The 17,676-nt window shown below is 49.8% G+C and overlaps 6 protein-coding genes across 6 annotated transcripts; 1 reads left to right on the forward strand and 5 right to left on the reverse strand.

The window, feature by feature from the left end:
- Positions 1-706: 706 nt before the first annotated feature.
- Positions 707-1,073, forward strand: N7533_005602 (uncharacterized protein; the record flags this gene model as incomplete). The annotated part of the gene is made up of 2 exons (XM_057102252.1): positions 707-851; positions 934-1,073. The coding sequence occupies 2 exons, from the start codon at positions 707-709 to the stop codon at positions 1,071-1,073; spliced, it is 285 nt and encodes a 94-aa protein (XP_056961882.1).
- Positions 1,074-1,440: 367 nt separating this feature from the next.
- On the reverse strand, positions 1,441-2,721 carry N7533_005603 (uncharacterized protein; the record flags this gene model as incomplete). Its single annotated transcript, XM_057102253.1, has 1 exon — positions 1,441-2,721. The coding sequence occupies one exon, from the start codon at positions 2,719-2,721 to the stop codon at positions 1,441-1,443; it is 1,281 nt and encodes a 426-aa protein (XP_056961883.1).
- A 701-nt stretch (positions 2,722-3,422) lies between these two features.
- Positions 3,423-7,263, reverse strand: N7533_005604 (putative serine/threonine protein kinase; the record flags this gene model as incomplete). Its single annotated transcript, XM_057102254.1, has 6 exons — positions 3,423-5,333; positions 5,384-5,553; positions 5,608-5,722; positions 5,779-6,248; positions 6,487-7,001; positions 7,058-7,263. 6 exons carry the CDS (start codon positions 7,261-7,263, stop codon positions 3,423-3,425), a joined length of 3,387 nt encoding a protein of 1,128 aa, XP_056961884.1.
- A 949-nt stretch (positions 7,264-8,212) lies between these two features.
- On the reverse strand, positions 8,213-9,880 carry N7533_005605 (uncharacterized protein; the record flags this gene model as incomplete). Its single annotated transcript, XM_057102255.1, has 1 exon — positions 8,213-9,880. The coding sequence occupies one exon, from the start codon at positions 9,878-9,880 to the stop codon at positions 8,213-8,215; it is 1,668 nt and encodes a 555-aa protein (XP_056961885.1).
- Positions 9,881-10,700: 820 nt separating this feature from the next.
- On the reverse strand, positions 10,701-12,504 carry N7533_005606 (glycoside hydrolase family 28 protein; the record flags this gene model as incomplete). The annotated part of the gene is made up of 5 exons (XM_057102256.1): positions 10,701-10,988; positions 11,088-11,541; positions 11,597-11,742; positions 11,809-12,168; positions 12,235-12,504. 5 exons carry the CDS (start codon positions 12,502-12,504, stop codon positions 10,701-10,703), a joined length of 1,518 nt encoding a protein of 505 aa, XP_056961886.1.
- Positions 12,505-13,397: 893 nt separating this feature from the next.
- On the reverse strand, positions 13,398-17,219 carry N7533_005607 (GTPase BMS1; the record flags this gene model as incomplete). The annotated part of the gene is made up of 5 exons (XM_057102257.1): positions 13,398-16,186; positions 16,225-16,780; positions 16,843-16,932; positions 16,994-17,064; positions 17,162-17,219. The coding sequence occupies 5 exons, from the start codon at positions 17,217-17,219 to the stop codon at positions 13,398-13,400; spliced, it is 3,564 nt and encodes a 1,187-aa protein (XP_056961887.1).
- Positions 17,220-17,676: the final 457 nt, after the last annotated feature.

Consider the following 17,676-nt stretch of genomic DNA (forward strand, 5'->3'; position numbering starts at 1 on the left):
GTGGTTCCGCCTAGCGCTGCCCTATACATTACTACGTAGTATGCTATACATTATTGATTATTGGCTTTCTTCCATTGGTTCTCAATTTACCTTTTCGTTTACGCCTCGCAAGGTTGCTACCTATCTAGGTACCTAGGTATTCTATCCATTTCATTCAATCCCCAGGGGCACTCATCGGTCGCGGAGTCCATGAAACACTAGTTCTAGACCATGGCACAACCACAGAGCGGTCTACTACTAGTAGTTAATTATGATCCACAGTCTTTCTAAAATAGCATCCAATCAGACAGAATACACAGTGACTAGTAAGTGGAAGCCTAGCCCACCAATTTACTACATAAACATGCGATAATCGCTTGTATACAACCCACTTGAGCTATGGGAATACCTTATATATCTTGAACACTCGAAAAGAGCCATTACAATCTCCCAACTTTTAGGATTACTATTACTTATGTACTGTCCTCAATCAAATCCAATTTAATTTATTTCCGAATCCCCTGATTTGTACGGTAGGTAGACAGTAGACCCCACCACGCCGAGATTATGTTGCACGCAGCGTCATATCCCACGCCTAGGACGTCATAGGCTTGATCCAGTTTGTATGTATAAATAATTAACTACAACCAGCCCTGGAGTCCTAGTAAAGACAAAGAATACTGAGACTCAGACTCATCACACCTTCTCATAATAGAATCAAAGTAAAATGTTCTACTTCATTCTTTATCTCGTCTCCCAGCTGGCTCTAGTAGCCGCATGGGTTTCCGGCACGTTGGACCCCTACCAGAAGAGACTGCAAGAAATCCTGCTCGATCAAATGGGCGAGACAAAGGTTTCCTATGGCTTGAAAAGTATGTTTCCATTTCCTGTGTTCTGTTCTGTTCTTTATCTCTCGGATATTTCCCTTTACTGATACCATGTCCATCCATCTAGAAAGCCTGACCGCGAAGAAGCTCACCGAGGATGAGAATCTCTCCAAGATCCAGGACCAACTGGGAAATCAACTCGGGGGTATTTTCGGAAAAGGTGGAATGGGTCAGAGCTTTGGGTCTGTGTTGAGCAAAGGGCTGTGATAATATTCTACTGCTTCTACGCCATGGAATGGTCGGTCCAGAGGTCTTCAATCGTTTGATAACGTCAAGGATTGTTCACCCATCCAAGTTAGAATCAGCTATTCGGAATATTGTATACTGGATATCATCATTCATGAATCGAAATCATCGGAATAAGCTTCATGTAACCCCATCTGTACATTGCAGATCCGCCGATCAGAGAAGAATTCTCCGAAAAATAAAGATAAAAATAAAAATAGAAGAACAAAGAAAGAAAAGAAAGATTAAAACAGAAATAGAAGACAAATTAAATCATTTCAAATACCCCAACCCTCGACTCACTCATCGAAAACATCCCATTCCATTCCATAATTCTACTACCCCCATCTCACCGATCCAGGTACATCTCATTCAGAACCATAGCGCAAAATTCCTGATAATACCGCGATCCCTTCCATGTACTCCGTGGCGAACGCAGTCCAACAGTCTCCCACCCCTCCGACCGCAGACGAGCAATCCGCTGCGCCTTCGTCTCCTTCACCAAGAAATTGCCGAATTCGTCCAGAATCGGCTCCCTATCTTTACCCGCGCCAAGTCCCTCCTCCTCTTCGTCGTCGTTCCCAGACTTGATGGGGTCAAAGCTCCAGAATGAGATGGAGCGCTGCATCTGATGAGATCGACGGGTGCGTTGAATATCCAAGACGTGATCCACGTGCTGCTGTATCGAATTTATGTTGATTGTTATTTGGGAGTGCAGAGTCTCAATGTCGCGGTTATATCGAATGATTTGTGCCACGCGCGCTGGTGTCATTTCTTCCGTCGGTTTCGCAGGCGCGGTGGTCTTTCGCGGAGTTTGAACATTGTTTATGCCGCTGGAGGGTGGGCGTTTCGTATTTCTGGCGGGGAGACCTCGTATATCGCATTTTTGAGAGTCAATATTTAGTTCTGTGGCTGGGATGATTCTCAAAGGCAAGGGTGGAGGGCGAGGTCTATTCGAGCTTCTGCTCTGGGATTTCGGAGAACTGCCGCCGCTGCTGGGGGTTTCGACGAATTTTGGTTTGGCCAAGCGAGGCCCTGACCCTTCTGAGGGTTTGCGGACACGCAGGGGGGAGGGTATAAGATTGGCGGTAGTATTTCTCTTCAGTGGCTCTTTGATCTTGGCTGCCGGTGTTCTGGTCGGGGAGAGCATGACTCGGAAGAGACGATCCCTTTCGGCCTTTGTCGCTGTCTTCCTTGCGAGCGGAGAGAGAGACAGCTTGAATTTGTTCTCGAGGCCTTTCTCATCATCCGAAATGAACGGGTCGTCTTCCTCCAAATCCCAAAGAGAGATGTCGATCAGTCGTGTGATACTTCGAACGAGAGAATCACGCCGCGGTGACTGGAAGAGCCCCCCATCAAATGCAAGTAGACTGCGTCTAGGTGTCCGAGGTGTCGAAGGATAGTATACAGGTGGACTTGGAGGGGGAGGTGTTTTCTCAATCGTAGGGCGCTTCGGCAGAGGCATTGGTTCCGGTAAAACAGCACCGCAATTGGCAAAGCAATCTAGCGCCGCATTCAAGAAAGAAACCTTCGTTCTCGAATAGAGGTGGGCTGCCTGTCCGAGTAGCTCGTAAGATATAGCGGCGTAGAAATTGAGGAAGACTTGGTGGATGGGCTCGATCTGTGGCATGGCTCGTCAATTGGGGATCTCCGCTTCAAAAAGGTTGCAAGGGCTGAAGTAGAATCGGGAACATACCGGTGGACTTGGAGGGCTGAGAAAATACCTGGCCCGCGTAGCACACTGTTTATACTGCTTCTGAAGATATAGGCCTTTGACCTCTGTAAGCGCGTCATTCCATTCCTTGTGCGTCCGAGGTAGGGCTAGAACCAGCCGGGGGGCGAAGGACGCTGACGAATTCTTGCTAGAGAACCCTCCCAGCATGATGGCAATGAGCGGGGAGCTATTATTTAAAATAATGAGAAACAAAAAAAAGACTTGAGGAGGGAGGAAGAAGATAGGAGAGGAGAGCAAAAAGAAATGTGGTTGTGGGTTGTCTGCCTCCGACTGCCGTACTTGCCTTGGGGTGACCTTGGGTACTCACTAGTACTTGACCTGAGACTTCATTCATTGTTCTTGTATTAATCTGAACACTTCAATAAACTAATTCAAATTGATCGAAATCGGTAATAAGAACAAAACATCACTTTCTTTTATTCTGTAAAATATGTTGTATCATTATGATAACTCATAGACGCGCGCAATGAGCGAATGTGTAGGCGATAATCATGCAGAAATAAAGCTCTAAGTGAAGATCAAGAACTTGGTATGCTTTGTTAAGCTCCAATGAATCCAAAATCAAGTACCAAGAGAAAGGCTCGTCAGGTTTGAGACTATGGGACTGCATCGGCAACGTGGTGAGCGACACCATCCCCTTTCGGCTCATCGTCAGCCCTTGAGAAAGCCTTTGCTGTTGCTGAAAGGGCACCCAAAAAGTCACCCAGCAAACGATCCAGCTCAGCTGTAACCGTTGCATCATCGGCACTTTCCATCAAACTGTCGGCATTGGGGGGAATCAGGGTTGGAAACGATATACCGGCATCACTGTCGATGATTAATGGCGTAGGAAACGAGGAGATATTGTTTCGACGACGAGCGGTCTGCAAGGGCTCCTCGATGACAGGTGATCCTGGCTCAGATTCCTCGGTGGGCATGTCGTTGGGCCTGTCAGGCACCGGGATGGCAGTGGGCAGCGGCAAGTCATCCAAAGATATGATATCCGTTTCTTCATGCCACGTTTGATGGGACTCCTCTTGGACCTCTTCCTCTTCCTCTTCATCAGGTCCAGGCCCATCAAGAATCCCGACAGAATCATTAAGGGCCCTGGTGGAGTCATCATCGGAGGCGTTATCGACCAAGCTTGGGAATTTCGGGTCGAATGAAGTGGATTGCGATGAAGCTTTTGGGGTTGTTGGTCGATCAAAGCGGAATGGATCATAATCAGAGTCGGACATGCTCGAGTTGTTCGAGGCGGAGGTTGACGGGCGAGAAATTGCGGGTGAGTGCGTAGGTTGTCTTTGCAAACCAAGCACGGGTGCTCTCACGGTATCGTGGCGATCAGTATCGGTGCTCACTTGTTCATCGATTGCAGGCATAGCCTCGGGTTGAGACCCCATGACAGGGAAAGTCCATTCCATGGTAGCACGTTTCTCGTCTGTAAAGTTTTCTTCTTGGGTGGGTTCAGCGGCTGGCTCATCTTTTTGGCCCTCGGCCTCGGCGGGCTCAGCTTCGGGTTCACCATCCTCAGGCGGGGCCATGGAGAATGAAGGAAATTTCCAGTCCATCGTGGGAGGTCGTGGGCCTGAGGGTTTGAACCCCTCATCCTGAGATTCGTTTATATCGATATCACTGTTGGAAGACTGGGAACTAGAATCATTAGATCCACGAGGAATGCGGATACTAGACCGATTTGCGCGAATGGTGTCCGCATCAGCAAGCTGGAAAGGCTGCGCGGCCGGTGTACCGGCCGCATAATGGGAGGAGTCGAAGGAACCAATATCGATGTCAATAAAAGTGGATGTGACCGATGATCGATCCGTCTCGGTGCGGAGAGGGAGGTCGGAAGGCGGGGGGCTGGGTTGGATAGGAACGAAATCGCGCTTAGTCTCGTACGTGTAGCTTGGCATATCCTCGTTAAAAAGTCCTTCCATAGCTTCTGCACCACGGCGGACTCGCTCGTCGAAATTGGCTTTATCCTCAGGATTCAGGTCGGCTTCATTGAACTCGTCACCGAGATCACTGTCGGGTGCTGGGGTTGTCGGGCTGATCGCTTCTTCCATCTCGGCAAGGGAAGCGGCGATTTGATCCAGATCAATGACAGAGAATCTTCGTTCAAATCCATCCGTCGTGCTGAAACTCCAATCCTCGTCGGTTTCTTCGGCTCCTGGGAGTTCTGCCGCTGCTGCACCTCCAGGGTGAAATAGAGACACTCGCTGCCCACCCCGTTGTGACCACTGATAGTAGTTCCTAACAAGCTCAGCGACGGAGAGGGTCGGGTAGTCCTCTTCTGTTTCAGCAATGTAGGGGTGTGTCAAGATGTCTGCCATCGTTGGACGAGTGGCTGGATTGGAGTCAAGCGCATACGCAATAAGATCTTTCAGTCCCTGACTGTAATCGTCGCTGTCAAGCTTGGGGGTATTTCGATTAAGCTGACGTCCGATTTGCATTCGCTCGCGGAGTCCCGAGTTCGGAGGGTTGCCTGTGGCAAATTCGATTAAGGTACAGCCATATGCCCACACATCGATCTAGAATATATTAGCAAATCAAAGTCGAAGCAAAGAGAGGTATGAGTTACCTCGTTGCCATACTCGTGCGCCTGCCCCCGCATGGAGAACATCTCGGGGGGCATCCAGTGTGGCGTTCCAATCCACGTAGAGCGTTTATCCTGATGCGATTGCAAGACACCTGCTACACCAAAGTCACAGATCTCCAATCGTCCTTCTTCGTGGATGAGAATATTGGCAGCTTATATTTGTCAGCGGGAAAGTCTAGCACTAACTGCACAGGGTGTCAAATTACCTTTTACGTCACGATGGATGATACCAGCCTCGTGAATAGCATGCAATCCAACAGCAAGTTCCCGCGCAATGGGAATGATGTAATTCTCTTCGAGTTTATCACCGGTTGCGCGCATCTAACAAGCGTTAATTCAGCGGCCCATTACATGGCAAAGGTGGGGATGGAGCTCACCAAAGTCCGCACACTGCCACCGGGGCAGTACTCGCAGACTAGCCACAACTGAGAATGGATGGAGATAGCTTCGATGAGTTCGTTGATATTCTTAGCGCCTGAGTCTTTGACTTGCTTCATCACCTTGGTCTCATGAATAAAATCCTTGATTGACTCATCTCGGTAGTCACGGTTTGACTTGTAGTCCAAAGAGTCAATATCAAGGACTTTAATTGCTACCAGCCGACCAGAAGGTATTTCATGGCCTTTGTACACTCGGCCATAGGCACCCTTGCCGATCAATTCCTCAAATTCGTATGGTGGCACCTCGGTCTTTGCGCGACGACACATTTCCCTGACGGCAGTCCCCTGCTCTCGTGCCAGCTTGATCGCCTCGGCTTTATGCCTAGTGATCGCTGTTATGGCAGAGGAGGGGTCTAAGAAAGTTGACGCGCGTGAATCCATCTTGATGTATCGGTATGTCTGAGTCGCTAGACTAGACTAGACAGAATAGAGAGGTGCTGGGTACTGTGTTCTAGGATGGGCCAGATCTGAATTTCCTAAAGAATCGAGAAATGCGAGTTTTGAACCTCCTCGTGACTCCTATTTGGAGGCCTTGGTTGGTTGGAGAGCGTCTCAAAGAGATGAGCGAAGAGAAAGAACGATGTGTGCTTTGCGGTCTGGGGCGATTCCCAATTGATCGCCGATGCGTAGTCTTTTCCCCTTCACTGTCCTGGACGCTCGATGAATTAGCCTGTGTGATGTTTTCGCAAGCAGGAAACCCGTGTTGATGACTTTGGGGTATGATTTCCAAAAGCTGTGCAGGAATATCGCTGTCATTCGGGCATTCATCCGCAGGAAAGTCATCAATCACCTGTCTGTAAGACTGGCTCAAGGTGCGACCGGGAAGCTTGACACCAGGGAGTAGCGCTCGGGAGTCCTGGGTACTCGAGCTGGAAGAGTCACGAAAGAAAGTTTCTGTCTCACCTAGATTGTTGTTGTAAATTGAAGGGCTGGGCGGCGTGGTGCGTCCGTGGGTCGTACCCGGGTCGATAGTCAGGGGTGTTTCTCCTTCGAGACGTTCAAGCAAATCCGATAGCAGGCTACTCGAGTCTAGAAAGCTGTGATCCCGAGAACGGCGTTTTATCACAGCCGATTGGGGGTCTTGGATTGGTGCAGCAGTCTCACCAGGCCCGAAGTCTCGTGGTCCAATGACGGGTAATTGGAAGCGTGTAAGAGAGGCTCTGGAAGAATGATGAGTAAATCATGATTGAAACACGCCGAGAGAGGAATCAAATACCGTTGTGATGATTGCGTATCCAAAAAGGCAGAGGCCTCTTCGTTCTGTTGCAAAGACAAGCGGCTGGTGATCCTATGAACCGTCTCTGTGCTGGAGAACTGCAAAAGGTCTGGATTTTGGAGCAAGCGAAGCACAAGGTCTCTATCGGAAAGCGAAATTGATGAATCTTCGCGCAAGAGCTGAATTTCGCGATCAAGGTTAGACATTTCGATGTTCAAGTCCGCAGCGGCGGACAGTAATTGGGTCAAAGGGAGGGTAAATATGGTGGTCGCGCAACTGGCGATGGCGGGGAGGTAAAACAAAAGCCCAACACGAAAGCCTCGAAGCTCATGTGAGAGAACATGGGTACACAACATATAATCAATGCTTACTTACCAACAGGTCGTCAATGTACCGATCAAATGCGGGGGGGTACTTGATACTCGCAGATCCAAGGGTCCTTTGCCGGTGACGATCACCACAAAATGCCCATTCGGTGGGAGCCTCGACCCTTTAAAGTCCACGACCGGCCAATATGAGATTATTCAGTGAGCTTCAAACATATGAAATGCTCCAACCGCCCTTGCTGTGATATCTCTTTGATGGTTGGCATGTTCATCAACGCCGTTGGCGGTCGACGAAACACGTCCACGTGACTGATGCCTCAGGCCACAATTTGAATTAATTGACTAATACTCTCTCTGCCTGCGATTGGAGGCAACGAAATCGGCCAAATAGTTATACAATTGAAAAGACTAGATTAGATTGCTAGAATGTGCCCGGAGGATCGTCAAATGCAAGAAATTCATCCCAAGTTGATATATTAGTAGTAGTGAAGAGCTGGAAATTACGAGTGGTTCTTGCCGTACAAAGTTACAGATCCAGGCCGGTCTTATTGTGGGCCGTGGGAGTCGAAAATTTACGGAGTTGCACCCGGATCAGCAATGATAATGTATTAATTCGTAATGCCATTGGTAGTGAGTTGAAGGCTTTTCATAGCTATGATCCAAGCCCCTGAATACCATGAAATATGATCGAATGGGGTAAACAAAGCCAAGCCCTCACAAAAGGTCACGAATGCAAATGCAACAAGCTCCAAGTATTTGCCAAAATGTCCATGCAATGTATTACAAACCTGGTGTTTATTCGAATAAGACACACATCTTGTTCGAATGCTCAGTTTCTTCGCCCATGATGCCTTCTAATATGCTGGTTTTTCCCAAGACGATGTGAGGCGTATCGTGCATCTTCCTCGCTGTCACTGTCCATCTGGTCCAGAATGCGATCGATCTCATCCCCTGCGTGAGCTTCCAAGCCCAATCCAAGACTTCGTGATTTCATATCTTGGCTGTGGATAGACTCGCCGCTTTGTGGGCTTTGACTGTGTTGGGTTCCTGCTTCTGTTCCGTGCTTCTCATTGTCGGCATACAGCGATGCATTCAAACTATGTTGCGTGGTAGGCGGTTGTAGGGGTCGAGGACTAGAGCGATACCCAGAGTTCTCGGGGCTGGACATGAAAAGCAACGTTTCAATTGCGTCTTGCTCCATGGCAGTGTTCTCTGATTGAGTTCGCAATCCGTAATACCCGTTCTGAGATGATGTAGGCGTTCGACTAGTTGGCGGAATGGACGGGGTCCCTGGCCCCATAACTCTTGGTGACCCATTGAATGGTCGAGCGAAGGAGGGATCTTGATATGAGTGATGGCGTCGGTGCCGAACGTACGGGCTGCGATCGAATGGTTGAGCGGCCCAGTTGGGATTTGGTCGCCGTCGTCGAGTGTCTCCACTCGACGCAACGATATCGACGGGAGGCGCCAGTTTAGGAATCTGAAGGAGCTTTCCGGGAGAGGAGATTGCTGAATGCGATCTATGGTGAGTATGATGATTCGATGTTGCATCGGTTGATGATGGACGTTGACTAGATTGTGAGTTTGATGTCGGGGTCGAGCCTAACGCACTCGAGGGAATATTTGAAGTTGATAAGCTTTCGAGTCCACGCAGCGCTAGTTCCGTGTTAGACGGTGACTGCCGTGACTTTTCTATTTTTGCAGCTGCATATGATAGTCGTGTGCGGATATGAACGGACAGCTTATTTACGTCAATAACACCCAGGCATGAGCCTTCAAAGAGGGTCCTTACTTGGGCAATTCTGCTTCCATGGGCTGGCGAACCCGTGCTTTTTGACCGACGACGTGCTCCATTGACGTCCGAGCTGGCAGGTGCAGCCAACGTGGGAATGTGTTTAACATCTCCGGTAACAGTTCTTTTGTGGCCCGGTGTATGTCGTGAACCGGCACTCGAACGAAGGTTGGAAAGGTTTGACGATCGCAGAGGTGATAGAGAGCCATTGGTCTGTTTTTCCAATTTCACTGCGCCGTTGGTGCCGTTCATTAATCCATTTCCATTCGTCTTCTTCAAATTATGCAATGCTTCCAAGGTTGCTATTTCTTCATTTGTATTCGCCATCGCAATATCGCCATTGATGTAGTAGGGTTTATCGAGTTCCATGGACCGATTAGAGTCGTTTAGTGAAGAGGATGGTTGGCTGGGAGCGGAGTCTGTGAAGGTACTCGCAGAGTGTAGTTCTGGTCGCTGGCCGTCGGACGTCTCACTACCACGGTCGGATGATTCGACATAGCTGACGTTAGAATCTCTCCCACTGTAAACCCCAGCCTCAAGTCCATTCACTTGCAAGGAAAGAGGTTGGGGTGAACGTGGAACCTGAACTTGTCCCGTGCGGCTCGAGTCTGTCGCAAGTGATGCGGCGGTGTTCGCCAGGGTATCCGCACTGGCCTCCGCATGGGGAACCCCGCGACTGGAGGGCCCATTGTACATATCATTCATGGTCAAGCAAAGGGGGCTTTGCGGGGAGTTTCGGTCAAATGCAGGGAAACCCCAAGGCGCACACAGCACGCGACCAGGCGCCAATTGTAAAATGACGCGGCCGCGCAAAGGATCTAAACATGCAAAAGGGTCTTCTCGCGCCTTGTCGCTTGTCGAGACACACCGGAAATGTCCGAGGTCGAGCAGCCGAGGATGCGCTAGGTTAACGGTCAGGATCTGAATGTCCGCGAGGACAGACGGGAGAGTGCAGAGACGCCGCGGTGGGTGCCAGGAGCATCTACCCGATCTAGTGGCGATCGACCAGCACGCGCAAGGTTGAGCACGAGCGGCAAAGCGGCGGGTGAGGCTTCCAAGGGAAATCCAGTCCGATGAACCTGATGAACCCGATGAAATAGAGATAAATTCTTCAGAAATTCTAGCCAGGTATAGGAGCAAAAGACCGAACCTGACGATGTACTGGAGTATCAAGGTTTCCTGAGGGAAGTCGAATGCGTCGTCTCGAACGGGCCTTCTTTCGGCGGCGACGCGTGGTCACGTGTAGCGGGCCACAAATGCGGATTACTATAGAGTATAAAGGAAGTATAGAGGAAGTAGATGATATAATTGAGATATAATTGACATAACAGTGTGACCGTATAACATAGGGCTTCCTATCACCCCTACTAGTAGTACTAGTAGTGCTACTTCTAGTATTACTCTGGCAAAGAAGACTTGGAACAATGGCAAGTTGATTGGAAGGTTTGAACTCGAACCTCTTAAAGTTCAAAATTTATCTATAACTCAGGATTATACTCCTTCAAAGTCCAGCACAGGGAGAACTTTACGGGCAGCCACTGGAAGGATAGTTGCAGCTACTAGTCTCACCACCTCCAGTGATAGAAACACCAGAGAAAGAAAAGTCAGAGCAGCTATCCGAGCCACAGAGAATATAGTAGTCCTTGGCATCATCGGTGGTGGTACCGGTGACATCAGTAAAAGTGACTCCAGAGATAGTCACACCATTAGTAGGTTCGCCGGTAGGACCGCCATTGAGATAATCCTGTTGGATATCGATACCGTAGTCGGTGATTCCAGAGACAGTGATGTTCTGGTAAATGATGTTGCTAACCTGTTTAGTTGATGATATCAATTAGCACGTTTTCTTTTCCATTTCATCAAGCTTCTTTGTACGAAACAGCATTTATGAAGAATGGGACGTAAAACTCACACTGCCAGTAGTCTCAGAGTTGGACTTGATACGGCATCCATTCGAGCTGTTCACGACCTGGGAGTTCTTGAAGGTCACAGTGTCCACGGTGTTGTTGCTCTTACCACCAATAGACCCGATGCTGAGACCGTGACCACCGGAGCAGTAGATGTTGTCAACCGTAATCTCGGTTCCACTGGTGACAGCAACACAGTCATCCTGGTTGTAGACGGAGATGTTCTCTAGAGTGACGTAGTCACTGGAAGAGATATCGAAACCGTCACTGTTGTGAGCCGCTGCCTTGGTACCGCTAGCGCTATTAGGGTCATCACCAGCAGAGTTGTCCAGAGTCAAACCAGAAACAGTGAGGTGCTGGACACCATTGATGTAGAAGCAGTGGACAGGCCAGTTCTTGATGTTGAGGGCGGTGATCTCGGAGTTATAGACATGCTTGACTACAATGAAGTGGTTCGGCCTGTAATAGTATGTTAGAACTGCTACCTGCACTCGCTCACGAATTTATTACTCACTTGTCTTGACCGCCGTTGGAGCCTTCACCATCCCAGTAGGCGGCACCGTTGCCCTCGATGACGTGGTCAGAAGTACCAGTGATGGTAATATCAGTTCCGGAAATAACAATAGGATCAAAATCAGAGTCGAAAGTATCGCCGAAAGTCTATACAGCACGAAGAAAGCGTTAGTGATCATATTTTGAGGTGTTCGGCATATTTTTACCACTTACGGTGGTGCCAGCAAAGGTGACCGTGGCACCGGTCTGGAGGCTCTGCAGATCAATAGTGCTAGAAGGAGGTGCAGAGATGTTGGAAAGAACGATGTTGGTGCAAGACTTGACGGCAGAAGAGATAGATGCGTATTCAGTCACAACGCAAGCATCCGAGGCAATAGAGGCAGCGGCGACATTGCTGGAAACAGTTGTAGGGGCTTGGGTCGTTTCCGGGACAGCAACTGAAGAAGATTGAGTTGATGCTTTGGTTGTCTTTACCAAGGTCGTCTTGGTCTCGACAGGTGTGTTAGTCGATACGGAGGGACTAGCGACAGTGCTGGTGACTGCCGCCGGGGCAGTAGTTGGCTCAGCGCTAGACTAGAAAGAAAATGCATTGTTAGACAAGACACAAATTGCGGACTATCAATATGGATATTCTCTCACCCCCTCAGTGGAACCAGATCCGGCAGCAGCCGTGGCCCAGGCTGTGTCGAGACAACTGCATGCACTCGACAAGTGACCGGTCTTGAAGTCACAGGCTGAAGCAAAGCTGGGCAGACCAGTGGTAGCAGTCACCTTGCTAGCGGTGAAAGTAGCACAGAAAGCAGCAGCCTCAGAGCTGGATGCTGTGTATGCGGAAGCACAAGCATGGCTGGCAGGATTATTGCATCCCAAGACCAGGGGAAGGAATGAAAGTAAAAGCGCGCTGCGCATTTTGAAAGAATGAAATATCGAAAAGAATGAATAGAATAAAGAACGGATAGAAAAGAAAGAAAGAGGTTACCAAGAACTTCGAAGCCAGGACGAAAAATGAGATAGAACCATTCTTATAAACAGTCAAGCCGAGTGAAGCTTGGACACTGCTTGATAGTCTGGGCTCCATCAGAGCTGGAACCGATGTGCCACCAATACTCCACTGCTGGCGCTAGTCCGGAGAAACTTCACCTCCAATGAATTATTTCCTATCAATCTGATCATAATTTGCATGCCCCCTGAATAATATATTGAATCTTTCCACTGGGTGTAGGCCAGGGGGGGGCTGCTGACGTCTGCCGACGTCCTGGAAATCAAAGACGGTGGATGTTGGTAGTGATTTTTGGCGCTATTCCCACAAGGGGTACTTATCCGGTGGCACCGAGTACGAAAAATTTGTTTCATCTTGATGGGGGTGAGGAGAACGATGGCGCTGCGGCGTTCACTCAGCAGGGGGGAGCCAAGGCATTCTAGCACTATAATGTGCTAGCGTGAGGCTATCCATGACCGTTGAAACAAGCCGAAACAAACCATCGCACGCTTGGAACTAGTTCGTCATGGTCGGCAATCACTAGCGACATGTTCTAGTTCATATGCCGAGCATGTTACATAATATATTAATTAGGTAGGGAGTGTGATATCCAGACAATGAAAAATTCCAGGCCAGGTTATCAAATGTCGTTGGTTCTACATCAGCCCTGGAGGCAAGTACTGATAGGACAGTCATCTGAGACCCAGTGTTGAAATTTGACAAAAAATTGATATACATTGGCTTTTGGGACTCAAAACACCGTCTATGCAAAACAAAAATGTATCTATGTCCATAATGACATGTACAAAAATTCCAAGTGTGATTAACCGCGTCGCTTTCCACGTCCACCGGACTCGCCGTCTGTGTTCTTGCGCTTCTTGCCCTCACGACGCCAGTAATCGTCACGCTCTCTCTTCTCACGCGCAGCCTTCTTCTCCAGGCTGTCAGCCACCTTTGCACGGTAGACCTTGCGGCGTTCTTCCTGCTTGGCCGAACGCTTAGCCTGCTTTTCGTTGCGCAGGGTGGTAAGCTTCTGCATCAGGTCGCGGGCCTTCTTCTCCTCGCCGCCAAGAACAACAGCACGCTTCTGCATGTAGGTCTGATCCTTACGACCCTTCATCTTGGTGATCTGCGACTTGAAAGGCAACTCTGCAGCCAGCTGCTTGGGCACACGCAGAGGGTTGAAGTGACGAGTAGGGCGCTCGATCTTGTGGTAGGCAGAATCCTTGTTCATGGGAGTAGGGATGCCTTGATCACGGCGGACTTCACCGGTAAGGCGCATTCCTTGCCAGCCGCCGTCATCCATTTTACCCTCACCCTGATCAAGCAGGTTCGTCACAGGGTTGTAGAAGCGATGGGGCTTGATGGGATACCATGCGCGCAGGAACACAAGGTCACTCATCAGGATCTTGTCCTCAAATGTAGCACGGAAGTGGCCTTCAGGCTTGCTGAGGGCTCGCTTGATTTGACCACGAATACCAGAGACAGTGCGGATGGAGGCACCCTCAAACTTGGCAATCTCCAGGGAAGAGTTGAACATGTCCTTGATGAAGGCAGTGTTCTTGAAAATCTTGTAAGGAGCACCAGTGAGTTTGAGCTTCTTGACAATCTCAGTGTGCTCGTCCACGCTCAGAACCACGCCGGTCGCAGCAATACGGAAACCGGGGTTCTTGTTAGAGAATGATTGAACGCAGCAGAAACCGGTGTTCGGGGCCACGAGAGGACCGTAGAAGACACCGAAGCAGTGCATGTGCTCGGGTGTATACTTGAGCATACGGTTTCGAGTCCGACTGTCAGAGGTACTGTAGATTGGCAAGGACTGGAAACGACGCCAACCCAGGGAGAAGATCAAGGGATCGTTGCTCTTGAGGATCTTCTTATGCCAGCGGTGACGCTTGATACGGATTTGAACATATCCGAAACGGTCCTCGGTAGGAGCGAGTCCTCCGACGATGACGGGGTAACGAGGGCTGAACTTGGACGCAAACTCGTAAGGAACGTTCTCTAGGACAATTCGTGCGTAGGTACCGGCTTTGTAGCCTTCAGCACGGGCCCGGGACGACGGGTCAAGGGTATCAAACTCGGCACGGTTGATATCAAGCTGCTTTTGCATCTTTGCCTTCTGTAGATCATACCAATCGTCCTCGCCGAATTCACCATCCCCGCCATCTCGCTCGCCTTCTTTAGCGTTAGCAAAGCCTTCACGGTCCTCTTCTTCGAAGCGAAGTTTCAATTCCTCCTTCTTCTGAGCATTGCGTTCACGCTCAGCCTCCAGATCCATGGGTTCTTCAGGCTCAGCCTCTTCGTCTTCATTTTCCTCATCCTCCTCCCCATCTTCCTTGAAGCCATCGAAGGTTTCACCCGTCTCCAGATCCTCGAATGCTCCGTCGCCCTCGTCATCTTCATCGTCGTCGAAGTCATCCGAGTCAACTTCGTCGAGATCGTCGAGGCCACCAGCAGAGAGCTTGCCGGTGACAAAGCGCTGTTTGAGAGATTCGATCAATTCCTCGTCGCGCCATTTTCGCTCCAACTCATCATAGTCGTATTCTGGCACAGCACGGTAGTCGGATTCGTCCTTCTTCTCGTTGTTTGTCTTCTTGAAGAAGTCGTCTTTTTCTTCGTTTTCAGCTTCTTCGTCGCTGTCCTCCTCATCATCGTCCTCTCCGCGCCATGTTTGCACAACATCAGCGGGGCTGATAGACTCGTCGTACATCATGCGTGAGAGATCCGCGACACGGAATGCAGGTCGCTTGCCGTGAAGAGATTTGGCGTTGGCCACCATGTTCTCCTTCCATCGAGCATTTCCCTCTTCATCCTCATCCTCATCCTCATCCTCATCATCTTCGTCATCGTCCTCCTCCTCCTCCTCTTCCTCATCGTCCTCTTCACCACCGCTCTCAAACTCTTGGTCTTCGACGGAAGATATGGAGCCCAGGTCAGAGTCACTATCGGCGAACGCAACGTCTTCTTCATCACCATCGTTCTTGCCGTTCTGACGCTGTTTGAACTTCTTCTCGAAGTCAGCTGGCGCGGAGACATCGACTTCATCATCATCTTCATCACCGCTAAAGTTCTCTTCCTCGTCCTCTTCCTCATCATCCTCACCGCTGAACTCCTCGTCAGATGCAGCAGCACCGTCTTGCTCGATATCAGCAATGCGGGCGTGTCTTCTGTGCTTTCGACCACTCTCGTCATCTTCGTCCGCTCGGGAGATCGCATCTCCACCACGGAAGAGGCGCACACCCTGATCGGCTTCACCTAGTAGTTTCCGTTCACCCTGTAGGCCAACAACAAGCTGCTCACCAAGACCACGTCGGTCCTCGCTATCGGATTCTTCTTCGTCTTCCGAGTCCCGAGTAAAGTTTTGTGTCTTAATATCGATATACACGGCATCCTTGTCAACCAAGACACCGCCAACATCGGACATGGGAGCAAACAGCAGTTTTTGCTTGTCTCCAAGTCTGCGTCGAGAGGACTTTCCAGATGCCTTTGCTATTTGCTGGTCCATATGTGGGGTAGGGCAAGGATCAGGAAGACCCTCAATACCGGAAACCGTCAAATCGCCGACACCGGGAACATGGACTCTGGCACCGTTGGCGGGGAAATTGGTACCTCGAAGATAACCGTAGAGCGCAACAGTACGGTCGCACTTGGGGTTGGCTTCAATGTTGGTGGGGGAGTGATGTCGAGGAAGCGATCGGCGAGCGCATACGGATGCGAATTGCGCCAGATGAGGGGACGGGGGTTCTTCATGATGGAGAGAAATCGAGACAGATTGTGGACTTCGCGATCGGGATAGCGGCCGTTGATAACACCGGAGAGGTAGAAAAGTTTGGCACCTTGGTAAAGTTCGCTCCAGAAACGGTGCTTAAGGCGCTTCTTGGCCATGCGCAGGGTACTCTGTTTTTTGAAGAGATCAAGATGGGTGAGAATGCCGAATACGTTACCGGGCATACCGCTGGTAGATAGGGCATTCAGGAACTCCATCGTCTCCATCTCGAAGCCATAGTTTCCGTCGATCATCAGCAGGATGATATCCGCGACCTTGGCCACATCGATCATCGCGGCCAGAGAGTCGGAGGGACATTCGATAAATGTGAGGCGCTTCTTCTTCGACGTGACAACGGTCAAGGGTCCTTGGGGCGAGCTCAGAGTTTGCTTCGTATAGCGCTTGATCAAAGACTTGAGCAGGGTAGTTTTTCCGACCTAAGAGGAAATCATTGTCAGTGCTGAAACGATATGAAATGATACACAAGCTGAAAACTTACACCAGAGGGTCCAACGAGCGCAACGACCGTCGGAGGAGCCTCCTCGGGCATGCGATCCACTTGGGGCACATGGAGACGCTTTTCCTTGACCTAACGCAGCAAAGCAGGTTAGCAATAGTATAACAGCATTGTCGAATCAATTGGGACGTACATCGTGGGACCGCGCTTGCTGACGGTTGAGTTTTCCAGTTTTGGAGAATGTGAAGGCCTTCGGGTTTGAACCTATTGAGTAGAAATATCAAGTTAGCAAAATGACCCTCCATGAAGGTTTGAAGCAGTGGCCGCAAATTCAGATTGCGCCAGTTTGCTGGGAGCATACCTTCGAATTTCTTCTTCTCCTTTGCAGGTCGATGCGACCTGTTAGACTGCTGCTCCATTTTGGCAGCAAAGAGGTCTCAGACCTCAGTTCTCTTCAGTGGAAATTCACCAAAAGAGAGCACTGACGAGGGACAGCGAATCCGTATAACGACTGCTCCAGAATTATTTTTTCGAGGCGGAGAGACCCGGCAATTTGGGACGTGGAGGACCTGGAACAGAACTGCTCTCACCGCCTTATACTCGATTTTCTGCCTTACTGCCTTGTTGCCTTGTTGCCTCACTTTTGAGCACTCCGCTATATAGCGGAGGAGAGCGATAACGGCACCGGGCCGATGCCTCGCTGTTTAGATCCAATTTTGAGGGTCCACTCTGCAGGGCCGGTGAATTGTGAATGGTACCTTCATGCGATGGCGTCAGATCTATCGGGGTATCGTTCCGACAATCTTTTTGCTGCGATACTTGGACTAGATCACGTCAAGAGCCGACATTGAAAAAGAAGTACGTAAAAAGGTCCAT

This window comes from Penicillium manginii (genome assembly GCF_028828005.1).
Source record: "Penicillium manginii strain IBT 31320 chromosome Unknown utg000004l:1.0-7231830.0:1.0-7236170.0, whole genome shotgun sequence".
NCBI classification, from domain to species: domain Eukaryota; kingdom Fungi; phylum Ascomycota; class Eurotiomycetes; order Eurotiales; family Aspergillaceae; genus Penicillium; species Penicillium manginii.